This window comes from Heptranchias perlo, chromosome 2, assembly GCF_035084215.1.
Source record: "Heptranchias perlo isolate sHepPer1 chromosome 2, sHepPer1.hap1, whole genome shotgun sequence".
In the NCBI taxonomy this organism is placed as follows: Eukaryota; Metazoa; Chordata; class Chondrichthyes; order Hexanchiformes; family Hexanchidae; genus Heptranchias; species Heptranchias perlo.
Genome location: NC_090326.1, coordinates 108,613,550 through 108,639,372, shown reverse-complemented (window position 1 = coordinate 108,639,372; position 25,823 = coordinate 108,613,550). Strand labels below are relative to the sequence as shown.

The 25,823-nt window shown below is 42.5% G+C and overlaps 1 protein-coding gene across 2 annotated transcripts in view; it reads left to right on the top strand.

Moving 5' to 3' along the window:
• The window catches only part of cntnap2a (contactin associated protein 2a), a 1,620,024-nt gene that overhangs the window by 1,576,804 nt on the left and 17,397 nt on the right, over nucleotides 1–25,823 (top strand). For both annotated transcript variants that reach the window (XM_068005678.1, XM_068005683.1), the window contains exon 22: nucleotides 21,890–22,117. In XM_068005678.1, the coding sequence (XP_067861779.1) occupies nucleotides 21,890–22,117 (228 nt within the window). The remainder of the gene's footprint in view (nucleotides 1–21,889; nucleotides 22,118–25,823) is intronic.

The window sequence follows — 25,823 nt, the reverse complement described above, 5'->3', positions numbered from 1 at the left end:
GGGGTCGCCATTGATCAGAAACTTAACTGGACCAGCCATATAAATACTGTGGCTACAAAAGCAGGTCAGAGGCTGGGTATTCTGCGGCGAGTGACTCACCTTCTGACTCCCCAAAACCTTTCCACCATCTACAAGGCACAAGTCAGGAGTGTGATGGAATACTCTCCACTTGCCTGGATGATTGCAGCTCCAGCAACACTCAAGAAGCTTGACACCATCCAGGACAAAGCAGCCCATTTGTTTGGCACCCCATCCACCACCCTAAACATTCACTCCCTTCACCATCGGCGCAGTTTGACTGCAGTGTGTACCATCCACAGGATGCACTGCAAAAACTCGCCAAGGTTTCTTTGACAGCACCTCCCAACCCGCGACCTCTACCACCTAGAAGGACAAGGGCAGCAGGCGCATGGGAACAAAACCACCTGCACGTTCCCCTCCAAGTCACACACCATCCCGACTTGGAAATATATCTTCGTTCCTTCATTGTCACTGGGTCAAAATCCTGGAACTCCCTTCCTAACAGCACTGTGGGAGAACCTTCACCACACGGACTGCAGCGGTTCAAGAAGGCGGCTCACCACCACCTTCTCAAGGGCAATTAGGGATGGGCAGTAAATGCTGGCCTTGCTAGTGATGCCCGCATCCCTTGAACAAATAAAAAAAAAAGATCTGCACACAAGCCAGCAACATTTCTGACATACATTGCAGTTCTCACCACTCCAGGAAATTCTGGGCCATTGTGAAGTGTATCAGTGACGTTGCATTTTTTTCTCCAGTGTCAAGTACATATATTTGGTTTTTGATACTAAAACATTTTGCATGTCTACCTTCTCCACAGAAAAAGATTGTTTGACTGTGTGAAACCATTAGCTTTGCAAAGGGAATTCTCGAGAGTGTACTTGCAAATCACAAAGCCAGAAACATTTTTTTTGTAACTGATAGCTCTCTTGGACAGATGAAGATTTGAACTCATAAGATAAAAGAATAACCAATAATTCAACCAACATTTTCTCAGTCATCGAGCTGCTTTTTTTTGGTAAATATTAAAACATAATAATGGAGTTGATTGAAAAAAATCAGTAATGTATTTTAGTTGAAAAGATAGGGATTTTTAAAAGACGATTGCACTTTGTTTATGTTTGTTTAGTGTCTGTCCTTACCAAATACAGGAAAGTCTAATTTTACACTCGATACATAAAGGAAAAAGTAGTTGAGGGAAGAACATTTATGTTCAAGGGTGGCCTTTGAACTTTTTCCTGTCAATCAGACCCCAACCTATCATTTTCAAAGTAAAGCACAACTTTCACTTGATCAAGCAGAGCAGGCATGATTAATCGATCCATCCAAAAACAAAAATTGTGAGTTTTTTTCCTTTTATTTATAGGTGATTTTTTTTTTGAGCTTCTTAAAGTGAAGCTTGTGTAAAGACGTCGATCAGTTCTTTGACTTTTGGCCAGATGCCTCAGTAATGTACCTTAACCTCCTATAGCCTCTCTGATTGAGATTACCAATTGGGTCTAAATTATGGGACAGTTTTTTGCTATGGCCCATGCTTAATTTGAACTGGTTTAAGATTGACCAAATTGATTTAACTTTGAACATTTACAGCCAGCAGACAGAGGAGGGTTTCATCCCCTCAATCTGGGCTGCATTCACATCCAAGTCTCAAAAGTTAAAGGTCAGAATGTTACCCACTGTACTATCCAGTTCTTAGTTACAAATGTTGTATTTTGAAAAGAGCCGTTTTTGTACTTTTTATTAATTTATTTAGGCAGCTGAAAGATTGTTTCTCTGTCCCAGAATATATGTACCATAACATTAAATTTGAAATGAGATATACCATTAAAAATAATCCAAATTTAAAGTGCTGTGCCCTGGAGCCCAAGAAACAGATGTGATCATATATGAAGCCGTCTGTTGATATCACATTAGTTAACATGGAACTGGATGACAAATCCCCTGGTCCCCAGCATTTCCCCTCCAGTGATCATGCGTTTTGTATCAGCTAAAGTCACATGACTTGTCCCTCAAATTCTACGAAGAAGCCCTTTAATTACAGATTGTTTTACAAAGCTAGATTTGGGGTCAAACTGAACGTTGTACAACACGTATACTCTTGCGTACTTTACATTTAAAATAATACCCCTTTGATAGTCTCCTTTAAATAATTATTTAAAAGGTTCAGAATAATAAGCACTTGAGGATGGCTTGGATTTTAAATAAATCTAAAAATAATACAAATGTCAATACTCTGACCTTGAAGCTGGTTTCTCTTTATTCAGAGCCATTTGGGTCTGGGATATATACTGCACACTTCTCTCAATATATTAGATTGTGAAGTTGAACTCAGAGGACAAAATTGGAATCACGTCACTCACATATGACATTGCATTGGGAAGTCTACAAACGATTGTTTTATCCAAATGTCATCAGACTGTGCAATAAATATGCTCTAAAGAGGATAAAATAGCCCTTTGTGGATTAATTCTGCTTTATTGTTTCTAAGTATTAGTACTTTTAATAACTTGCTGTGTTGTTCTGCTTTTATGTATTATTTGGATTTGGAGGCAAAAAAATATAAAAGCAAGAAGGTAATACTGAACTTGTACAAGACCTTAGTTAGGCCACAGTTGTGTACAGTTTTGGGTATCTTATAGAGAGGATATATAAAAGCAATGGAGTAGATGCTGTATAGATTCACTAGGATTTATTGGGGATATATAATTATACAAATTATAGTCATGAAGAGAGGTTTGAAAAGTTAGGGGCCTAGAAATTCAGCCGGGCAGCCTCCAATATGGCGGTCAGGAAGCGCATGCACATTTCCAGTCGGAAGTGTGCTGCCTGCCATATTGGAAACAGCGAACGTCAGGAACATTTTAACTACAGAATAATTTATTCACCCATATCCGGTTATTTACCCCCAGCCAATCAACTCCGTTTCTCCCCCCCCCCCCCCCACCGCCACTGATTGCCGCCTCTGCACCCGGGGAGGGGCCAATATGGCTGGAGGAGGTTAGAAATTGAGAAAGACGAGGCCATGAATGGATTTAAACACAAGGGTGAAAATTTTATTTATGAAGTGTTGGGGGACCAGCAGTCAGTGTAGGTTAAGATGGACAGAGATGATGGGTGGGTAGGATTGGATATGAGCTTGAGTTTACAGAGGGTAGAGGATGGGAGAGAGGGAGTCACGGATTCAGGGAGAGGGCAGTTGTACACCAGATACGCTCGTCTGTGCCCCTTGGTCTTCAGGGAGTGAAGATGGGGGACATACCAGAGAGATTGACTGGGGTGGAAGAGAGTAAAGGTTTTGCTGGAGGTGAGCATCGAAGGTGGATACGAGGGTGTGGTTAAGCTAATCGACAGCTTCAGAAGTATTATGGCGAATGGAGGACCAAAGGCTGGGCAGTTGGGATTTAGAAAGCACATTTGTAAGTGATTTGGGGGAAGATTTTTTTCCAGGGACAGACACGGAAGGAAGTGGGTTTGGAAGAGCGTAAGGAAATGTGGGTAGTGAGGGATAGAAGGAAGTTGTCAGAGATGACCTTGGGAGTAGAGAGGACACGGAAGATGGCATGGTCAAGGGGGTGGTAGTGAAAACGTGTTGGAGAGTTTACATGGAATAAGAGTTTAAGAGAGGAGAGGAGGTCAGTGAATTTAGTAGGGAGAAGGCAAGGCGCGCAGAGATAATTCAGGAGTAATTATTAGACCCATGGCACACTTTTCCATTCATAACTTGCATAGGTGCAAGTTTTGGTTCATAGGAGATTGGTCTGCAGTGGAAATTGCCCTTCTACCATGGTTACAAGTTAATGGTGTTGGAGGAAATAACAACAAGGGATTGTTGTAAGGTTGATTGTGACAAAGCAGCAACACAGAAGTTTTGTATGTATACAGTTCCAAAAAATCTAATTTTCATACTAACAACACTAAAGCCTGTTTTACATCGTGTCCACAACACAGAAACAGGCCATTTGGCCCAATGATGGCATTCATGCTCCACACGAGCCATCTCCCTCCCTACTTCATCCAAACCTATCAGGATACCCTTCTATTCGTTTCTCCCTCATGTGCTTATCTAGCTTCCCTTTAAATCATCTATGCTATTCACCTCAACTATTCCTTGTGATAGTGTGTTCCACTCTTTGGGTAAAGTTTCTCCTGAATTCCCTATTGAATTTATTAATGACTATCTTATATTTATGACGTCTAGTTTTGGACTCCCTCCACAAATGGAAACATTTTCTCTACATCTACGTTATCAATCCTTTTCATTATCTTGAAGACCTCTATCAGGTCACCCCTCAACGTTCTCTTTTCTAGAGAAAAGAGCCCCAGTTTGTTCAGCCTTTCCTGATAAGTATGTCCTCTCAGTTCTGGTATCATCCGTGTGAATCTTTTTTGCACCTTCTCAAATGCCTCAATATCCTTTTTATAATATGGAGACCAGAACTGTGCACAGTACTCCAAGTGTGATCTAACCAAGGTTCTATGCAAGTTTAACGTAACTTCTCTGTTTTTAAATTCTATCTCTTTGGAAATGAACCCCAGTGCTTGGTTTGCCTTTTTGTGGCCTTATTAACGGTGCAGCACTATTTTTAATGATTTGTGTAGCTTTACCCTTAGATCCCTTTGCTCCTCTACCCCATTTAGACTCTTATTATCCAAGCAGTATGTGGCCTTCTTATTCTTCCTACCAAAATGGACCACCTCACACTTATCTATATTGAAATTCATTTGTCAATTACATGCCGATTCTGCAAGTTTATTAATGTCGTCTTGTATTTTGATGCATTCTTCCTTTGTATTTTTGGCAGGAGAGTCTAGAACTCGAGGGCATAGATAAGGGGTCGGCCATTTAAGACTGAGATGAGGAGGCATTTCTTCACTCAGAGGGTTGTGAATCTTTGGAATTCTCTACCCCGGAGGGCCTTGGATGCTCAATCGTTGAGCATATTCAAGGCTGAGATAGGTAGATTTTTGGACTCTCGGGGAATCAAGGGATATGGGGATTGGGCAGGAAAGTGGTGTTGAAGATCAGCCATGATCTGATTGAATGGAGGAGCAGGCTCGAGGGGCTGTATGGCCTACTCCTGCTCCTATTTCTTATGTTCTTATGTACTAACTACATCCCCCAATGTGGTGTCGTCCGCAAATTTTGAAATTGTACTTCTGAATCCCGAGTCCAAATTATTGATATAAATTGTGAACAACAGTGGTCCCAGCACCGATCACTGTGGAACACCATTTCCCACCTTTTGTCAGTCTGAGTAGCTACCCTTAACCCCCTACTCTCTTTTCTGTTTTGTAACCAGCTTGCTATCTATTCTGCTACCTGTCCCCTGACTCCACATGCTCTGAACTTAGTCATGAGTCTACAATGTGGTACCTTATCGAAAGCCTTTTGAAAATCCAAACATATTACATCTCCTGTATTACCCTTGTTTACCTTTTCTGTTACTTCTTCAAAGAATTCAATAAGATTGGTCAAGCTTGACTTTCCCTTCTGAAATCCCTGCTGACTAATCTTTATTATATTTTCATTTTCTAGATGTTTTTCCATTACATCTTTGGATAAATCCCATTATCTTTCCACCACCAATGTTACGCTGATTGGTCTATAGTTCCCTGGACTTGTTATAGCTCCCTTTTTAAATATAGGAATCACATTAGTTGTTCGCCAGTCCTCTGGCACTATTCCCTTTTCTAATGAATTTTTATAAATATGTAAAGTGCCTCTGCTATCTCTTCCCTAACTTCTTTTAACCTGCGTGGATGCAATCTATCCGGACCAGGGGTTTTATCCTCTCTAAGCTTGATTAATTTATAAATTATCTCCCCCCTTTCAATCTTAAATGTTTTAATATCTTTTTCGATCTCTTCTTCTAATGTTATGCCCATCTTGTTAGTCTTCCTGGTAAATACTGAGGCAAAGTAACTATTCAATATTTCTTCCATTTTGCTGTCATTACCCATGAGTTTATCTTGTGCATCCCTTAGTGGCCCTATCTCTATCCTGGTTTTTCTTTTGTTATTTATGTGTCTGTGGAATACTATTTCTTTTTATATTCCTTGATAATTTAATTTTGTTGTTCCTCTTTGCTTTTCTAATTTTTTTTTGACTTCTTTCCTAACCTCTTCATATTCCCTTTTGTCATCCTCTCCTTTATTGTCTATATATTTTGAGTATGTCTTTTTCTTTAGTTTCAATTTTACCCTTATCTCTTTATTCATCCAGGGTGTTTCATTATTGGCTAATTTGTACGTGTTTTTTAGAGGAATATATTTTTCCTGAAGGTTCTCTTGATCACCGTTTTAAGCATTTCCCACTGCTGTTCTATCTCTGTCAATTTTTTTTTAGTTTACCTTCCCTAGTTCCATTCTCATTCCTCAAAATTAGCTTTTTCCCAACCTATTTACCTTGGTTTTTCCCAATCTATTACCTTGGTCTTTGCCTTACTTAGTTCTTTCTCAATCATATAATTTTAAACCTTATTATGTTATGATCACTATTGCCTAGATTTCCCCCTATGCTTACTTCTCTTATCTACTCTAATTCATTTCCCATTACTAGATCCAAGATGTTTCTATCTTAATATTACTTATGTTCCTTTTTTCTATTGCCATTATTATGTTACCTCTAATTAGTACAGCTACCCCACCCCCTTCTCCCTTCCCTATCCTTTCTAAATACGTTATAGCCTACAGTATTTAACTGCCAGCCCTGTTCCTTTTGCAATCATGTTTCAGTTATCCCTACTACAATATTATTTCTGAAGTGAGAATGCATAGAGCAGTCACGAGGAAGTAATTTGCTGTTGCCAGATATTTATTTGTACAATAGACCTTCACCACCAGCGCACTGTGGCTGCAGTGTGCACCATCCACAGGATGCACTGCAGCAACTCGCCAAGGCTTCTTCGACAGCACCTCCCAAACCCGCGACCTCTACCGCCTAGAAGGACAAGGGCAGCAGGCACATGGGAACAACACCACCTGCACGTTCCCCTCCAAGTCACACACCATCCCGACTTGGAAATATATCACCGTTCCTTCATCGTCGCTGGGTCAAAATCCTGGAACTCCCTTCCTAACAGCACTGTGGGAGAACCGTCACCACACGGACTGCAGCGGTTCAAGAAGGTGGCTCACCACCACCTTCTCAAGGGCAATTAGGGATGGGCAATAAATGCCAGCCTCGCCAGCGACGCCCACATCCCATGAATGAATATAAAATAAATAGACGTCATGGCTGTGGTTTTCTGCACCTACATGTGCCAGCTCCCAATTTTCCATTGATTAAAGTGAATAGGTGAAAATTGCTGGCTGGAAAATGCAGAAGTGGAAAACCTAGCAAAAATTAAAGCACCAGCGTTGTTGGTTTTCTAATACTATGTTCAATCGAGTGAAAGGTAAAGGGGGGAATTTGCTGTACTTTAAGTGGGATTTTATGTCCATCATTACAAGGAGTGCTGCTAAAACTACATTTGGACACACTGCAAGAGATCAGGCTATAATAATAAAGGTAAGATTCAAGGATTTGACTGATAATTTAATAACAATTAGTGATCTTGTTTATCATAAAGCTCCCCATCAGTGATGCTGAATTCGATATACCAGAGCAATATTTAATTTACCCACCACACAATCCCAGTTTCTGCCACCGTTTTCATACTCAATCATCAATGAGCAGAGATAGTCCTAAAAGAGTTGACATGGTTTGGAGAAAATACTAGGCAGAGAGATCAAGTATTTTTGTGCTATTAAAGACCAAATAAAATGGTGGTAATACACCAGGTTCATCTGCATCAGATAAAAGAAGACGGATTAATGTATTAGACGGAGACCTACAAACCACTGCAGTCATTGATCAGTTCCTTTTGACTTCCCTGCTGCTGGGTACACCAGGGGCTTCCAATGTTGCCAGCCATTCTGGGAAGCCACTCCTTCACCTCATCAATGTGGTGCACAATTCATCACTTGTCAGGTGCTTTTGTGTAGGGGAGGCTGTCTAATAAAAGGTGAAAGGGGTGGAATTTTATAATGGTGATAGCTAACTATGATTGGTGGCAAATTCAGCACATGGAATGCCGATGGGTGAAAAAAACTAGCAGAATGAGTGGATTGTTGCAGAGACTTTAGTTAAGTGACCGTGGTATAAGATGTTTGGTTGCACAGGTCCATGTTGATATGAGAACAGAAAAGAGTAGTTGGATTGTTGATGAGTATTCAGTATTTTTAATTAGTCATTTAAAAATCTGTGTAAAATTTAATGGTACAGTCACTAGATCATTCTGCAGCAAATTTTCCTTTTGTGTCAGTTATGATATCATTACCATTCCAGCCATTATGATCTTTACGACTTAAACTTTAATGTCATTCATTACTGCAATACTTTGAGCAAGAATAGTAGCTAATGACTTACTTCATATGAATTAGAGTGAATTTTATTACCTGCTTTAGTGTTGGATCTATAGATATACAGTTACTCCTTAAAATCAACTTCTGCAACTTACACTGCTCACAATTAAATCCTGTGCCATTGTGCCTTCAGTTGTATTTCTGTAAATGTCACTAAGTACCTATCCAGATTCTTCTATTGGGGATCAGTTCTTTTTTGCTCACCGTTTGGTTTAGTTGTTAAAGATGCCAAATGGCGCTGTGCCTATGCCATCAGGTGGACATATCATTTGCATTGCACTAAACCCTGCAGTTTTACAACTAAATGGTACTTCTGGCACTTGATCATTTGCACCATTCTCACCGCCTCTTCCCCCTCCCCATTCCATGGCAAAGCATTCTGCAGCCTCCTACCCTCCACCCCCAAAAATTAAATGGGTGGTTTACAGCTAACTGTCCTTCCAGGGGGAAAAAAAGTTTTTAAAAACTGCCTTCATAAAATTAATAGAATTCAGCCCCATCTCATTATTCAAAACTTATTTAATTAATGACACAAAGCTGTAAAGTTAAGATATCAGGCAATTATGTTCTCCTTTACTCCTTTGTTTATATTAAATATTCTAAGCAATTGCCAACTAGACTCATATCATAATGGACATTTCTGGGTTGTCAAAAAGTACAAGACTGTTTCATTTTGACAACTATATTATTATAATGAAGAGTTCTCATTTATTTCTGTCGACTAGACAGTTTTTCTGTTCTCTGGTTGGGTTGGCTCACTTATTAAAATGTGAACGAGTACTCCAGAGTGCATTGAAGTTGTTCATGTTAATAGTGTTAGGCTGAATATCATTATCATACATTTGTTACTGATGTCACTGCAAAGCTTTTATTAGTATATTTCTGTAGTGAATAAGGAGTCCGTTAGCTGTGAGCAGTTCAATTTGTATTGGTGACCAATGTTTCTACCATTTCAGGCCTTATTTCCCTCTGCTATTTTTAGCAGACTGGCTAATGTGTTTGCATATCTCTACAATTTTAACACGCGCATTAACCCACATAAACAGGTTAAAATTGCACAAAGAGGCAATTAAATACCGAAATGTAAATCTGCATTGTACATTGAGTACAAGCGATATCTAGTGACCATTAAAGGAACTGCAGAGGCATTTCTAAAAGCTACTGTGAATAGGATTTTATGCTGGATAGGGATAATAAAGCATGAATGGAAAATCATCAGCTGTATTCCCAGGGTTTCCCAAGATGGAGCACAGAATCACCCCCATCATTCTATTTGTTTATTTATTATTTCTCCACGTTGTATTGACATTGAATGTGGCTAGAGCCTTACAAAGTATTCCTGTGCTAATTCTGTACTTTTCATTTTTATATATATATCTCAAATTTAATTTGCTATTTGTCTGCCCAGTTGCATGCCGATTTAAGTCTTTTTGTAAGAACGTAACTTCAACCTTGCCCCTACTGCACTCCCTATTTTAGTCTTGTTTGCAAATTTGGCAAGCTTACAATTACTTTCTCTGTCCTGGTCATTTATATAGATTAGAAACCGTAAGGGTCCAAGCACTGATCCTTTCTGCACTCCTTTCAACACCACCCCCAGTCTGACATTATCCCTCTCACAAGTACTCTGCTTCTTATTTTTTTTTAAACAGTTTCTTACCAAGTCTCTCATTTATCCTGGATTTCTATAGATTTTAGTTTTAAATCATGTTGTTTTGTTTGGGACTTTGTTAAAGGGTGTCAACCTTGGCTCAGTGGTAGTGCTCTCGCCTCTGAGTCGAAGGTTCAAGTCTCACTTCAAGGACTTGAGCACATAATCTAGGCTGACACTCTAGTGCAGTGCTGTGGGAGTACTGCACTGCCAGAGGTGCCTTCTTTTGGATGAGATGTTAAACCAAGGCCCCGTCTGCCCCCCCTCAGGTGGACGTAAAACATCCCATGACACTATTTTGAAGAAGAGCAGGGGAGTTCTCCCCACTATCCTGGCCAATATTTATCCCTCAACATCATTAAAATAGATTATCTGGTCATTATCTACATTACCAGTGTTTCCTACATTATAACACTAACTACACTTCAAAAGTACTTCATTGGCTGTAAAGCGCTTTGGAATGTCCTGTAGTCATGAAAGACGTTATATAAATGCAGGTTCTTTCTTTCTAAAGGCCTTCTGGAAGTCTAAATAAACAATATCTGAACCTCCACCATATTTTAATTGTCATGTCCTTGAAGAAATCAAAAGGTCTATCAAGCATGAAATTCTTCTCCAAAATCCATACTGTTCCTTATACTATAGAGATACTCCTCCAACCTGCTCCTTTTACTCAGCACTGATGCAAGATTGATGCCGCTGTAGTTACCTAGGTCTAATTTGTCCCCCTGTGCCAGCTCTTTGACAGAGTTATCCAATTCGTCCCATTCTCCTGCTCTTTCCCCGTAGCCCTATAAATGTTTTCCCTTCAAGTATTTATCCAATTCCCTTTTGAAAGTTACTATTGAATCTGCTTCCACCACCCTTTCAGGCAGTGCATTCCAGATCATAACTCTCTGCATTTTAAAAGAAAAAATTGGTTCCTCGTGTCGTCTCTGGTTCTTTTGCTGATCACTTTAAATCTGTGTCTTCTGGTTACTGACCTTTCTGCCACTGGAAACAGTTTCTCCTTGTTTACTTTGTCAAAACCGTTCATGATTTTGAACACCTCTATCAAATCTCTCCTTAACCTTCTCAGGTCTAAGAAGAACAAACCCAGCTTCTCCAGTCTCTCCACATAACTGAAGTCCCTCATCCCTGGCACCATTCTAGTAAATCCTCTTAAGCACCCTCTTGACATCCTTCCTAAAGTATGGTGCCCAGAATTGAACACAATACTCCAGCTGAGGCCTAACTAGCGTTTTATAAAAGTTTAGCATAAATTCCTTGCTTTTGCACTCTATGGGCGCTAAATTGTGCCGTGTAGCGCCCCATTGTTTCGGCGCTACACGACCTCTCCGACATCCAAGATGGCGTCTTGGATGCGCGCGCACGTTTCCTGCGTGATGTGCGCCAGACGCCATCTTGGTATAGGAGTTTGCACAGGTGCAGATAACGAACGCTGGAATTATGTAAAGTAGGGAGAAAATTGCTTCAATCAGTGTGCAATGCTGATTTAAAGTGATAGACTTAACCCTCAACTCAACGCACAGTGTTAACCCCAACCATCTGAACGTGTCTTAGAGTGCCTGGAGGAACCCCTCCAGCGCTATTTAAAGGGACCATGCAGGATTTATATGTTAGTGGCTGGATTATCGCTTCTGGCTGCCGAGACATTTGTTACTGTTTTTGGAGGTCTCCTACACTTGAATACTTGGACGCAGGGACATAGCCTAACATTTAGAGCCAGGACGTGCAGGAGTGAAGTTAGGAAATGCTTTTACACGCAAAGGGCAGGAGACGTTTGAAACGCTCTTCTACAGACGGTAGTTAATGCTAGCTCACTTGTGAATGTTAAATCCGAGATTGATAGATTTCTGTGAACCAAGGGTATTAAGGGATATGGGGCTAAAACGGGTATATGGAGTTAGGTCACAGATCCACCATGATCTCATTGAATGGTGGAACAGGCTCAAGAGTCTAAATGTGACTGCCACTTGCTGCCTCCTGATATGCGCCACCTTCTCCTGCAAGAAAGCGGGACATGTGTCTGGGTGATGTGCCTGTCATGGTTGAATAACTGCCAGAATGTGTGTGGCCTGTGAGTTGTGGGTGGGTGGCTTGAAATAGTGGTAATGTGTAAGGGTGAGAGGAAGCATCTGATTGGCAGAGTTGAGTACTGATGGAAAGAGTTTATTGGTATGTGGGGAATGGGGGGTGTAGTGCGTAGTGTAGTACGGTAGGGGTACGGTAGCATAGTGGTTATGTTACTGGACTAGTAATCCAGAGGCCTGGACTAAAATCCAGAGTCATGAGTTCAAATCCCGCCACGGCAGCTGGTGAATTTAAATTCAATTAATTAATTAAATTCAATTAATTAAATAAAAATCTGGAATTAAAATACTAGTATCAGTAATGATGGCCATGAAACTACTGGATTGTCGTAAAAACCCATCTGGTTCACCAATGTCCTTTAGGGAAGGAAACCTGCCGTCCTTACCCGGTCTGGCCGAAATGTGACTCCAGACCCACAGCAATGTGGTTGATTCTTAATTGCCCTCTGAAATGGCCTAGCAAGCCACTCAGTTGCAAAATCTCGCTACGAAAAGTCACAATAAGAATAAAACCGGACGGACCACCCGGCATCGGACCACTAGGCACCGGACACGACAACGGCAAAACACCAAGCCCAGTCGACCAAAGCCTTTCCACCAAGGCACAAATCAGGAGTGTGATGGAATACTCTCCACTTGCCTGGATGAGTGCAGCTCCAACAACAATCAAGAAGCTCGACACCATCCAGGACAAAGCAGCCCGCTTGATTGGCACCCCATCCACCACCCTGAACATTCACTCCCTTTACCACCGGCGCACCGTGGCTGCAGTGTGCACTATCCACAGGATGCACTTAGCAACTCGCCAAGGCTTCTTCGACAGCACCTCCCAAACCCGCGACCTCTACCACCTAGAAGGACAAGAGCAGCAGGCACATGGGAACAACACCACCTGCACGTTCCCCTCCAAGTCACACACCCAACTTGGAAATATATCGCCGTTCCTTCATTGTCGCTGGGTCAAAATCCTGGAACTCCCTTCCTAACAGCACTGTGGGAGAACCGTCACCACACGGACTGCAGCGGTTCAAGAAGGCGGCTCACCACCACCTTCTCGAGGGCAGTTAGGGATGGGCAATAAATGCCAGCCTCGCCAGCGACGCCCACATCCCATGAACGAATTTTTTAAAAAGTTGGTAGGAGACGCCACTTGACAGTTGACCTCACTCACCTTGACAACTCATGTCAAAGCATTGAACTTCTTCCTGCTGATGTTCATGATGCTGTATGCCAGGCATTGACTTTATACCCCGCTGCCTCCCACTGTCTTTTGAGTATATGTCTGGAGGACCTCTTGCCCCCCCTCCCCCCACTGTGGATATAGGATGTCCCTCCTTCTGTCCTCCTCCCGCACCCAAGGTCTCTAGTGAATCATCAGAGAACCTTGGTGCATGCACTCTCGCAGGCCAGGTACCAACTCAGATCTGCAGATTGATGAGGTCTGGCGTGCAGATTGGAGGATGTGGGATTTAGTAGTGCGCAACCTTTATTCAATGTTTTAACATAACTCATCAGTGTGTAAACATAGGGATCGGATCTGCATCTGTGTTTTACGTGTGTGTGATGCCTGATCTCTGTTCAGACTCCGTGCAGACAGCAGACTGTTATTTTCAGCAAACAACAGGTACCAGCTACCTTTAAGAGATTGAGCTCCCCCTGGTGGTGAATTGCATTGATTCCATGTGCAAGGTCTGGAAAGGAACACTGATTGCAGATAAGTGCTTCCTTGGATCCAAACCTGTGTTTTGCCTGCCCAGGGTCTGTTGGGCGCGGGGTGTTAGCGCATCGCATCACGCTAACACCGCCCAAAACGGACCCTTATCGAATTTTTGCCTCTATTAATAAAGCCCAGGATTCCATATGCTTTTTTAACAGTCTTCTCAAGTTGTCCTACCGCCTTTAAAGATGATACTATGATATAGGCACTTTATTTGCTTGGTTCCAATACAGAGGAATCCCTCTAGCACCCAACCAGTCTTTCTCAATGTGTACATTTACGTGTATGACTATTCATTGAAAGCGGCATGAAAAAAATATGTAGCATCAATGCCATAATATCATGGAGGTGAATTTCCTCATTGTTTTCAGCATGTTTCTAGGTCAAAATTGGGATAAGTAAATTTTTCTGGCAGGAAAATTGGGCTGAAGCCAGTCTGCCAGTTTTCTGCCATCGAATCACTCCTCCCGAGTTTCCTTGTGCTTTTTGGCGCTTCCGCGATCTGTGCGCCAGTGTCCTCGTTTGTATTAATATATAATATAATGAGGGCCAGTGGCGCTGCTGAGTTTCCTACTTTTACACTCGCAATGTATTCATGGTAATAGACTGAGACAGATTTAGAAGCACAGCTCTTGGTTGCCGGGATGAATAGAGACAGGCGGAAGTGAGGAGTATCTGAACCCGGAGATTTTCATTAGCAAGGGACATTAGAACACATCTCATCACTGAATCTTCTGTCTTAACACTGTCTGTCTTTGACACCAGAGCATTACCTCCTCCCCCACTTCAAATAAAGGGGCATTCCAATAATGACCTACCCATCCTTCAACATGACAGCATATTGTTCCTGGGCAGCCTAGTGTCACCTCCCATCTCCCACTGGCATGGTACTCTGAGGGGGAAGGCTGGATGCCTGGCATGTGCTGCTGTCCTGAGACACAGCAGTGTCAGGCAGGTCGACTTCAACCATTGCCATTCCACTGGGCCCTGGATCTGCGTTCCCACTCTTCAGGATGGCGAGTCTAACGCCAACTATTAGATGCTGAAAGCCCTGAGAGATAGCAGCGTGCATTGCGGTTGGCATGGTCTGGAAGCCGTCTCTTCTCTTCCCTATTCCCATCCCAGTTGCAGTCTCTGCTTCCATGACGGTGGAAGCACTGACTGGCGGTGGCTGCTGCTTAGGTGGGGATCAGCTGCAGATTCCAGTGAACCTGCCACACGCTCCATTGATGTTTGCAAGGAAGAAGAAAGTTCCCTGATGTGGCCGCAAATAAGAGATGTTGATGCGTATCCTCAGAGAATGACATCAGAGCCTCCACATTGGTATAATGTTCCTAGCACATCCTTTTCAGGTAAGTACCCATGTGTTGTAGGTCCCAGGCCTGCAAAATCATAAACAATTTTACAACACCAAGTTATAGTCCAACAATTTTATTTGAAATTCACAAGCTTTCGGAGGCTTCCTCCTTCCTCAGGTGAATGTTGTGGAAATGAAATCCTCGAACCCTTCGCATTTATAAATCACTTATAAATGCGAAGAGTTCGAGGATTTCATTTCCACAACATTCACCTGAGGAAGGAGGAAGCCTCCGAAAGTTTGTGAATTTCAAATAAAATTGTTGGACCATAACTTGGTGTTGTAAAATTGTTTACAATTGTCAACCCCAGTCCATCACCGGCATCTCCACATCATGCAAAATCATAGGCAGCCTTCTCAGCCTCTGCTAGGAAGGTGACATATTCTCACCCACTTCTCTGACTCCCAGTGCTTTGTGAATCACCTGATGCCACATCCTCATCAACACTATCTAATTGCCTGTTGGAGCTCCTTTTCTTCCTCCAAAAAACAGATGTAAGGGGAATTCCCAGCGAAAAACCCATTGTGCCACAATGACAACAGGTGTTGAAAAAAGACAGCACCACTTTAAAAGCTGGAGTAACTGATCTCTGCCCAATTTTCTGATTGAGCACACAAACTTTACACCTGAAAAACAGGTGAAGCTAATCAGAAAATTCAGCCTGAAAGGTTTATAATGAATGTATCTCAATCATTAATTTTTCAGTGTGGGTATCATCACACAGTGGCTACATGGAGCACACTGTCTGTCCTGACACCTGCTGTTAACAATAAAAATAGATTAAAAAGAGCCTCATAAAATTTGTTATATTGCATATTCATCAATGTAATACACTGATTTCAAACAGTGGCAGAGCTAGGTTCGGCCGATTGGCAAGAAGAGGAGCGAGCTAGGAACTGGAGGTTGTCAGCCTACCTAGTCCAAAGGCCGAACCGGGAACCACACAGACTTGCAGGCCGACCCTGGGTGACAGAGGTTCCTGGGAGCGAAATGGAAGCGGTCCTCCAAAGCTGCATTGGCTGACCTCAAAATGATTGGGGGGAGGGGTCAAGACTGGTTTTAGGGCTGTGATTGCATTGGAGTTTGCTTTTGCAGTTCACGGTATTGTTTGAGGGGAGGACTTAGTGCAGGATTTGATGTGGGCTGCAGATTTTTGAATGAGCTTAAGTTTACCGGCCCCAAGTGAGATAGCTGCCCTGTTATCAAGCAGTCAGGCCACAGTGACTGGTTTATTAGTATCATCCTGCATCTAATTACCACTTGGTTGAGGCGTATTTTATATTTTATGCTGCTGGTTGGATTACTATGTGAACAACATGACTGAGTGATTTATTGCTTTGGAATTGCAATGTATTGGATTAAACCCCAGGATTAATTTACCTGTACTTTTTCCTTAATTTTAGTCACTGAATTCTTATTGATGAATGAGCAATAAAATTACTGCATTAATAAAAGGAAACAGTGCAGAAATTCTAAAGTTATGGGGAAATTAATATTCAAATAAGACTTGATTAAAGAGTTGTATTTTACGGAAAGCCCAGTCTAGGTACAGCTAACTTAAACTGGACATAAAGTCAAATTACAAAAAAAAAGATTTTTCATTCTCTTTAATTATCTCATACATTAATGATTCACTTTGGCATTCACAGTAGTACAGATTCATACCTACCTTTGATTTACACAAACAGCACTTTCCAATCCTTTGTTACTATTCAGCTTTTCACGGTGCTGTAGCAATATTTCCTGTCCAGCCTCATACCAATTTTTCTAGTGAGCACAATTTTATTTTCTTACATATTGCCTGTATAATGCAAGCTACTCCTGTGAGATTGGGTTACTGTGAATTAACTCCATCGAGGGCTGAGTGCACATCTGCAACTCCATTGAACATTGTTAGACGTCAGTCTATGACAGAGGTGGTTCCCAACCCCTGGCAATCTCGCACTGAAGCCTAGGCAACTTAGTCTTATTTGTGCTTATATTTCTTATTGGCTGGTTTGGAATGGGTTGTTCAAAATGTTGTTTCGTTTTAGGCAAATAAATACTAAATCAGAACACTATAATTATGCAATAAACAGACTGTTATAAAATAGCAATATTATCAGCAATTTAAAATATAAGCAAATTAATAGGAACATGGATTTAAACTTTATATGTGGTCCCTGAGGCACCATGAAAAGCACCTATACGACCCATGAAGACTAAAAGCTTGGACATGGGCCTTCTTCTGGTCTATGGGCCTCAGCCAAACAGAGCAGTGGAAAAAAGAGACATGTAGTTGTGCTACTGAGCTATACAGACCAAGAAGATTTCAGGTTTAATCCCTGGACTGTGTTGAGTTAGTTAATCTCAGCCAAGACTTCAGTTGAGAGGGGACAAGGTGGGGGCTGCAGTTGAATTCCCTGTGCTAAGTTTGGGGGGACAAAATCAACCAAGATCCTACTTGTGATCACTATCCAGTGACTGCTGCTAAAAATATCATCTATATGGATATCGAGCGGCACAGAATCAGCCTTAACTGTGATTGCCACCCCCGCCCAATCAGATAGCCTGGCAGCACTACCTGGACTCTCACATGACGAATGGTCACTTGACGAGGTACTGGAGTACACATAATGCCCATAGAACCACACTTCAGCCTCAGTTACCACGTTCAGGAGGGGCAGAGAGAAAACTGGGGAGGGGGAAATAAAAGTAAAAGGGCATACTTCGCAGGAAAATTGTAAATCAAATTAAAAGCTGAGCAGAATATATAGATATCAAGAATCTAAAGATAAAGTACATTTTAAAAATGTATTTAATTCCCTTGGTTTCAAATATCGCAGCAGTAAGGCTTTTTCCTAATTGCAGGTGAATGGTAAAAAAGTAAAACCTGACTCTAACTCGCCTCCAACCCGCCCACTTCCGGTTTTAACGGAGGCGGGACGAGGGGCGGGGGACCAACCCATTCTCAGGAGGCGAGTCCGTCAGTAAAATCTTTTAAAGAGGCTGCGGAACTCCATTTTAATAGATTTTTTTTAACCCCTGGGGGCTGGGATTTCCGGGCCTTCGGGTTCTCGACACATGAGAGGAGGCAAGAAGGCCCAGATCAACAGGTAAATGCCTTTATTGCACTGCTTGTGGGCCAGGAGGAGCAGAAGTGTTTCCTTCAGGCCCAACAAGCCTATGTGCCGCGATCCCACACACGCGATCGGCCTTCCTGCCCCCCCCCCCCATGATTGATTTCCGCCCCCCCCCCCCCCGTGATTGATTTCTGTCCCCCCGTGATTGATTTCTGTCCCCCCGTGATTGATTTCTGCCCCCACCATGATTGATTTCCGCCCCCCCACCCCGTGATTGATTTCTGTCCCCCCGTGATTGATTTCTGCCCCCACCATGATTGATTTCTGCCCCCCCCTCCGTGATTGATTTCTGTCCCCCCGTGATTGATTTCTGTCCCCCCGTGATTAATTTCTGTCCCCCCGTGATTGATTTCTGTCCCCCCGTGATTGATTTCTGTCCCCCCGTGATTGATTTCTGCCCCCACCATGATTGATTTCTGCCCCCCCCCGTGATTGATTTCTGCCCCCCCCGTGATTGATTTCTGTCCCCCCGTGATTGATTTCTGTCCCCCCGTGATTGATTTCTGTCCCCCCGTGATTGATTTCTGCCCCCACCATGATTGATTTCTGTCCCCCCGTGATTGATTTCTGCTCCCCCCCCGTGATTGATTGCCGTCCACTCCATGATTGATTCCCCCCCGTGATTGATTTCCGCCCATGCCCGTGATTGATTTCCACCCCCCATGATTGATTTCCTCCCCCCCGTGATTTCCGCCCTCTCCCTGTGATTTCCGCCCTCTCCCCGTGATTTCCACCCTCCCCCCGTGATTTCCGCCCTCTCCCCGTGATTTCCGCCCTCCCCCCGTGATTTCCACCCTCCCCCCATGATTTCGCCCGCCCCCACAAAGGCTTCGGCCAACCCCTCCAAGATTTTAGGCCCCCCCCGCGATCTCCGAACCCCCCCCACCGCGATCTTCGAACCCCTCCTCCCGCAATCTCCGACCCCCCCCCCACCCCACTGCGATTTCCACCCCCCCACCTCCATCTAAGACTTAACAGCTGGCATCCGCTCCCTGGCTGCTCTCCCCTCCGATTGACAGCCAGTCTGTACTCTACCCCAACAATGTGCCTTAATCCCTGACTTGAGTACAGCACCTTTTTCTCTACCAGACTGAATTTTCCATTTCCATCACCAGCCATTGTAGTCTTGTGGCTGCTCTGAGTAAGACTTTGAATTTGTGCTGAATTTTAAGCAGTATTTTGCTTTGGGCCATGCCCAAACTCATTTCATGCATGACCCTTACTTACACCAGAATAGAGAGACTTCCAGTTCACCAGTCTGGGCTGGGTTCAACTCCACGTAGCGGAGATGAAAGGGTACTGTGCTAACCCTAATCTTTTACACGCCAAGGCTGATCCACCCCCTCGCATTTTACTTTCCATGCCCATGAAGAGAAGGAACTGGAAAATGATACTTTTCTCCTTTATAATGTCATAATTCACTGTAATGTGAAACATCCATTTCTTAATCTGTAATGTCCAGTGTCTAATGGATAGGTTTTAGGTTGTGCTTCCAGATCCAGAGCACATTATAGAAAACAGTCCATCACTTTATTCCACATCAGTCCCTGTTGTAGTTTTAATATGGAAACCAAAACTGGTGAACTGCTCATAGGGTAAAGTATTTGTGCCTTTGCCCTGCAATGCCATTTTGTTAAAATTAGGTTCTGTTTAATTAATGATCCTGAACTCCATTTCCGCCTCACCCTCCTCTCCTTTCCCAACAAAAACCTCCCTTGTCCATATCCTCATCTTGTTTACCCTGCAACCCCTCCTAACTAACTGTTCCTCAACCATCCTGTTCCCTAGCCCCACCCATTGCATTTTCAGGCTCTGTTACAACAAAATACAGGTGAAATTTGCACCAGTTCTTAACCATTTAGAACGGATTTACACCAGCGAAAGAAAATTGGCCCCCAGCTGTTCATTTTCTTTGGGGCACAGGTTGTTTGCAAACAAATGATGTCATGCTCCCTTTAAATCACAGGCAGTTTGGGACAAATCTTGTTCCAGGCAGCACTCCAGAAATAAATGCGTGGACGGGAAGATCTGTGTTTCGACTAATGATCTGTTGTCATTTGGTTCGAGTCTTGTATTGCCTGTATAAATGGAAATTTTGATAATGATCATCCCTTTAGATTTTTTTCTATAAAATAGAGTAATTTGCACTTTAATGACTTGTTCAAACAAGATGTTTGTGACAGAGGTTATCTGCTGGTGCAATGACAAAAATGTGCTTGTCACATTCCCCCATTATGGGCTATTAGTTCATGACAGATCTCTAAAGGCCATCACTCTAACCTGGGTAAGTGATGAACTACATTTGGCCTTGCCACTAGACACAATATTCCATCAAAGAAAAAGTAATTTGATATTTGTAGCATGCATTTACATAAAACTACCTGTTGGAGAATTTGTATCTGCTTCTATTGTTTTTTTTAGGTACATCTGAGGCCAACTCGTTTAATATGCTTTATTTAATTAAGAGTCCTTTTGCCAAAACACAATTGCAATGTTATGGGTCATGTGGTCTGTTGAAGATAATATCTGTACAATTCTAATTTTAAACTTCAGTAAGTGACATATGTGACTCCTTTACAAATTCAATATTTGTAAATTATGGAAACCAAAAAAATTAACCAAAAAAGATGAATTTCTGATTTATTGTGTTCTATCCTGTCTTATGAGTTCAGGAATCCCTGCACACCTTCTGCAGGATAGGACTACCAGCCACCACAACCCCCTGACCCTGGTTCCTTTCCTTTGTTTCAGGTTATTTGAATTTTTTTTAGCTTTTTGGCCTCTGCCAATGAGTCCGCCTGGAGGGAGCTGAGAGATTAGTCATGGTATGCCTCAAAGTGTAGTATTGCCAAAGGCTTCTGTGCCATTATAAAAGGGAGCAAGCCTTGGGAAGTATTTTTTCTTGAAACTTGGGTTGTGCAATTGATTGTCCTAGCCTTTCCGGTGTTAAAAAAAATTAAATATCACCCCTCTGCTGGCATAACAACACCAGGGACAAACATGTGACCCTGGCACCCAGTGTCCCAATGGTGCAAATGACAGAAAATACATTGGATGAAATATTTCCATCATTTACATATCAACAAAATACTGTACACCTGAACATATATGGGCGGTTGTATTGCACATCCCATGTCACAGCAGAAAATCACAGAAACGACAGAGCAAACAACTCCAAAAGATTTTTTTCCTCCTCTGTTCACTTGTGTCATGCCTGGATGCTGGTGCAACTCGAAGAGAAATCTAGGCTTTGATTTTCTTAACTGTTCCTGTATGACTAGGCCATTATTGTAATAATGGCAATCAGGGTATTATAATCATTCCATTTGTATTCAAATTGCAACTTTTTCCCCTTGCTGAATGAAATTACCTATTAGATCATGAATACTTGTTTTGAAAATTATTACCTTTTTAGGCAGCTCACTAATAGATATCACGTCTACTACAGCACAGTGTCCGTTTTCAGATAAAATCTGATACTTAATGCTTATTTTAACAGGTTTTCTTTGTTGTTGTTGCAGAAATTGGAAACATTGACCAGGAGGTACAGAAGTATAATACTCCAGGATTTGTCGGCTGCCTGTCACGAGTTCAGTTTAACCAGATTGCACCGCTCAAGGCTGCACTGAAGCCCAGCGCCTCCTCTCCAGTCAGTGTCCAAGGAGAATTTGTTGAATCCAATTGTGGAGCATCCCCTTTAACCATTCCACCAGTGCCAGCTGCAACAGATCCCTGGCATTTTGGCTCAGGTATGAGGTGGCAGCATCTGGAATAAAAAGTATTTTTTGCTGCACTTTTAACTTTAATATTAACCTTCTAATAAATATGGGTATATTTTTTTACTTTACTGCCTGGACAGTGAGGAAAATTGGGCTGGGAGGATCACTCCCCTATTACAGAGTCCACCAGATTTTCTTTCCATTTAGTGAAAGGTTGCACAGGTGAAAGTCTAATGTCTATCTAATTGTACCACATTGTTCCCCCAGGAACCATGTAAATTATACTTGGAACAGTAAATATTTGAAGAGCTTTCTCTGTCATTTTCACCAAATTTTCTCCGCCTGTTCACATTGCTACTGTTCGCTAGCAGCATTCACTGTGAGAGATCAGTGACTTGATTTAGCAGCATATATGAACATGTGCAATATAACCAAACTCTTTCAAAAGTTGAATCAGGACATACCATAACAGAAACGGTGAAAAGTGTGGAGGGATTTAAAGGAATATTCCATTGAACAACTGAGGTTAGAAAAATAGCAGTCGTCACTTGCATTTTTTAAAATAATTGGCCATTCCTATTTTTTTTCTAATTGAAATCAAAGGTTTTTTTCCAAGCTTCTTAACTGCTTTCTTTTACAGTAACAGAAACAATATTTTGCACCTGCTTTTTTGGTTTTTTATGGCTCCAAAATATGCTGCCACAAAATCTTTTTTCTGGCCCTTAACCTACTCCCCATATCAAAAGTGACAGCATTTTAAGCAGTTGTGTTACCCACAGTGGTTTCTGGTAAAAAAAAATCATTTCTATTTTTTAAAAAGCATTAATAGACCCCTGGGAACAGGTTATCTGCCCACCTGCATCTGAGCAGGTCAGCATTTCGACTGTTCCTAAGTCTCCATGAATTCCAGACTCTGCTAGCCAGTCGGAAAGATGTAATGATGCCCTGGGGCTGAATCTCTTGTCTTTATGGAGATATATTGGTTAATTAAGATGCATTAAAGCTCTCAGCTGAAGACTCCTTCAGGCTGGTGACCTTGTTCTAAAATCATTTTGAGAACCAGGTCAGGTTGACAGACTGTCCTAATCTGGATTCATTTGTACTAAGCCCTATAAAAGTATACCAGTGAAGAAAGTTGTGTTACCATGTACTGCTGCACAGATTTTGTAGCATGCAAGGAAAATGGGTCACCAATTGAGATCTGCAGTATTAGAGTTTATCCATTCCCTTCATCCTAGTCCTCGTAAAAGGAAGCTAGACATTTTGAAGCAAGCTTCCTTGGTCCCAAATGAAAATTGTTCATGTCTGATATGAATGCAACAAGATTTACCAGCCAGTATCCAGAGCGCTTCGGCACTTCATAGCTGTCCCACCGATCATCTTATCTTGTGTTAAAGCAGAGAATCAATCTAATTAGTGCTGAAAATTACATCTACTCTCAACTCAGCAAAAGAGTGACATTGTTATCTGAAGTTCTGTCAAGTCCCCTTCTCTTCCAGCTACTGGAGAACATGAAAAGATAAAAGAAAATGCCGTAAAGATGAGAAAGATTGAACAGCGATTGAGATGAATCGTTAAAAAAGGTTGTAAGAGACTGATCATTGACTTGAGGAATATTGACATTACTTTGTTGAAAATTCTGTTAATTGATTTCCTCTAAATAGGATGCATAACTTGCTTTATTGAGGAGGGAGAAGTCAATAATCTAGATATTCAGACCCAGACCATCCATTTTGCCATCAAAATGCAGTGGCCAGGATTAATGAGAAGAAAAATTCTTAGTTATACAAGGCATTCGTGTGTAATGGTAATTCAGGCATAGTAAAACAATATTATCATCTTTTGGGTCTTCGGTGTTCATCTTCCTATTTTCCTACAATTAGTGGACTTTTAAAACCCAAGTTTGAAATCACCTAACCATTACTTCTTGATCCATCCCGCATTCAGTTTTCACAGAATTCCGCCCACTTGGTGCTTGTCCCATTTTTCGCTATATTTTCCAGGGGATGGCAGCTGCCCAGTTTCGAGTGCGCTCGTGCAAATGAGGCTGTAATGATATTGCAATGTCATATGCCTCAGCTTCTGTCAATTCCACGTAATCTGCACTAGTTTATATCCAAGCTAGCTAGGTACTGTAGAAAAGCAGAAATTAATTTTAAGAGCCAACAGCCTGTTTCTCTTTTCTCTTCGGACTTTGCCATGTTTTCTTAATCTTAAAACTGGAGTGAATTTTTGTTGCGAAAAATGAAGCCAGAATCTTTGTTTTGAGAGTATCTGTTCAAAAGAATTTAGCAAAAACTATACGCAGGTTTCTGCCCTGCTCCTCTTTGCAAGTTCATAACATAAAGCTGCCTACCAGCAATTTGTTTTTATAGCAGCTATAGCACTATCGTTTAAACACTTTTAAAAACAAATTGTGATTCGTAACTTGGTGCTGGGAGCCAGCTTTAGTTAGCATTGTGAAAGGGGATGGGTGGGATGAGATGTAGTGACACATAGTGGCTTAGTTAATAGAGCATTGTAGCACCTCACAATCCCTGCTGACCTCACTCAACCTTACCCACCTGCTCTTGGCCCCAGTTATTGCACAGTCCACTCCCTCACCCAGCCTTGCACTAGCAATGTTCTCCCGACCCCTTCGCAGTTCTCCACCATCACCATCCCTCAACCTGTCCGCTCCCACCTCTTGCTGCCAAGATTCCAGCCCTGGCCCCAACCTCTACCACTTTCCTTCCCAACTCCTCCTCCCACTTGCCACCATTGCCCTAACACCTGCCCGCAGCCATGCCACTCTCTTCACTGCAACTTCTGTCCAGCCTTGACCCCAGCCCCAATTCACACTGCTCTCTTTGCCAATTCCCGTCAGTAAACTGGGAACTGGCAAATTCTTAAACCATGCCACTCCACCCATACACCCACCTCTCACCTCAAATGATAAAAGAAAACAACAGAAAACAGAAAAACCAGAAACAAGATCAAAAAACAAGAAAAGAAAGAGAAAAAAAGAAAGCAAATGAGATAGAAATGCATAAGTGAAACAGAACAGACACAGGAAGAACTGGCAACAAGATGACAAACACAGGTAGTAGAGAGATTGTTTCTGCTGACTCTCCATGAGCAGTGTCACTGGAAATTCAGCAGTAATAGGGGTACGTTGCCTAGTGTTTATGGTACAGGACCAGCAACCCAGAGATCATGGGCCCAATATTAGGAGGGCGGCAGGTTCACAGCAGGGGGTCGACTGGGCGCGTGGGTAACGTGCCCAGTGAAATCAGGGTGCTGCGCACGCAATCGCAGGCAAATTGGAGCCACTTACCTGTGCTTCCGGGTTTCGGGCTGGAAAGCTGTGCAATGGGCGGACTGCGCATGCGCAGCAAGGTCTGTCAGCTGGAGGAGCCCTATTTAAAGGGGCAGTCCTCCACTGACTGATGCTGCAGAAAATAGGAAAAATTACAGCATGGAGCAGGCCCAGGGGGGAGGCTGCTCCCAGGTTTAATGATGCCTCACTCCAGGTATTATTGGATGGGGTGAGGAGGAGCGGGAGGAAGCGGCCTGCCTCTGCCACCAAGAAGGCCTGGCTCGAGGTAGCAGAGGAGGTCACCAGCACCACCAACATATCACGCACCTGCATACAGTGCAGGAGGCGCTTTAATCACTTAAGTAGGTCAGCCAAAGTGAGTACACTTACCCATTCCCCTACACTCCGTCAGCCACATCACCGCCCCCACCCCACATC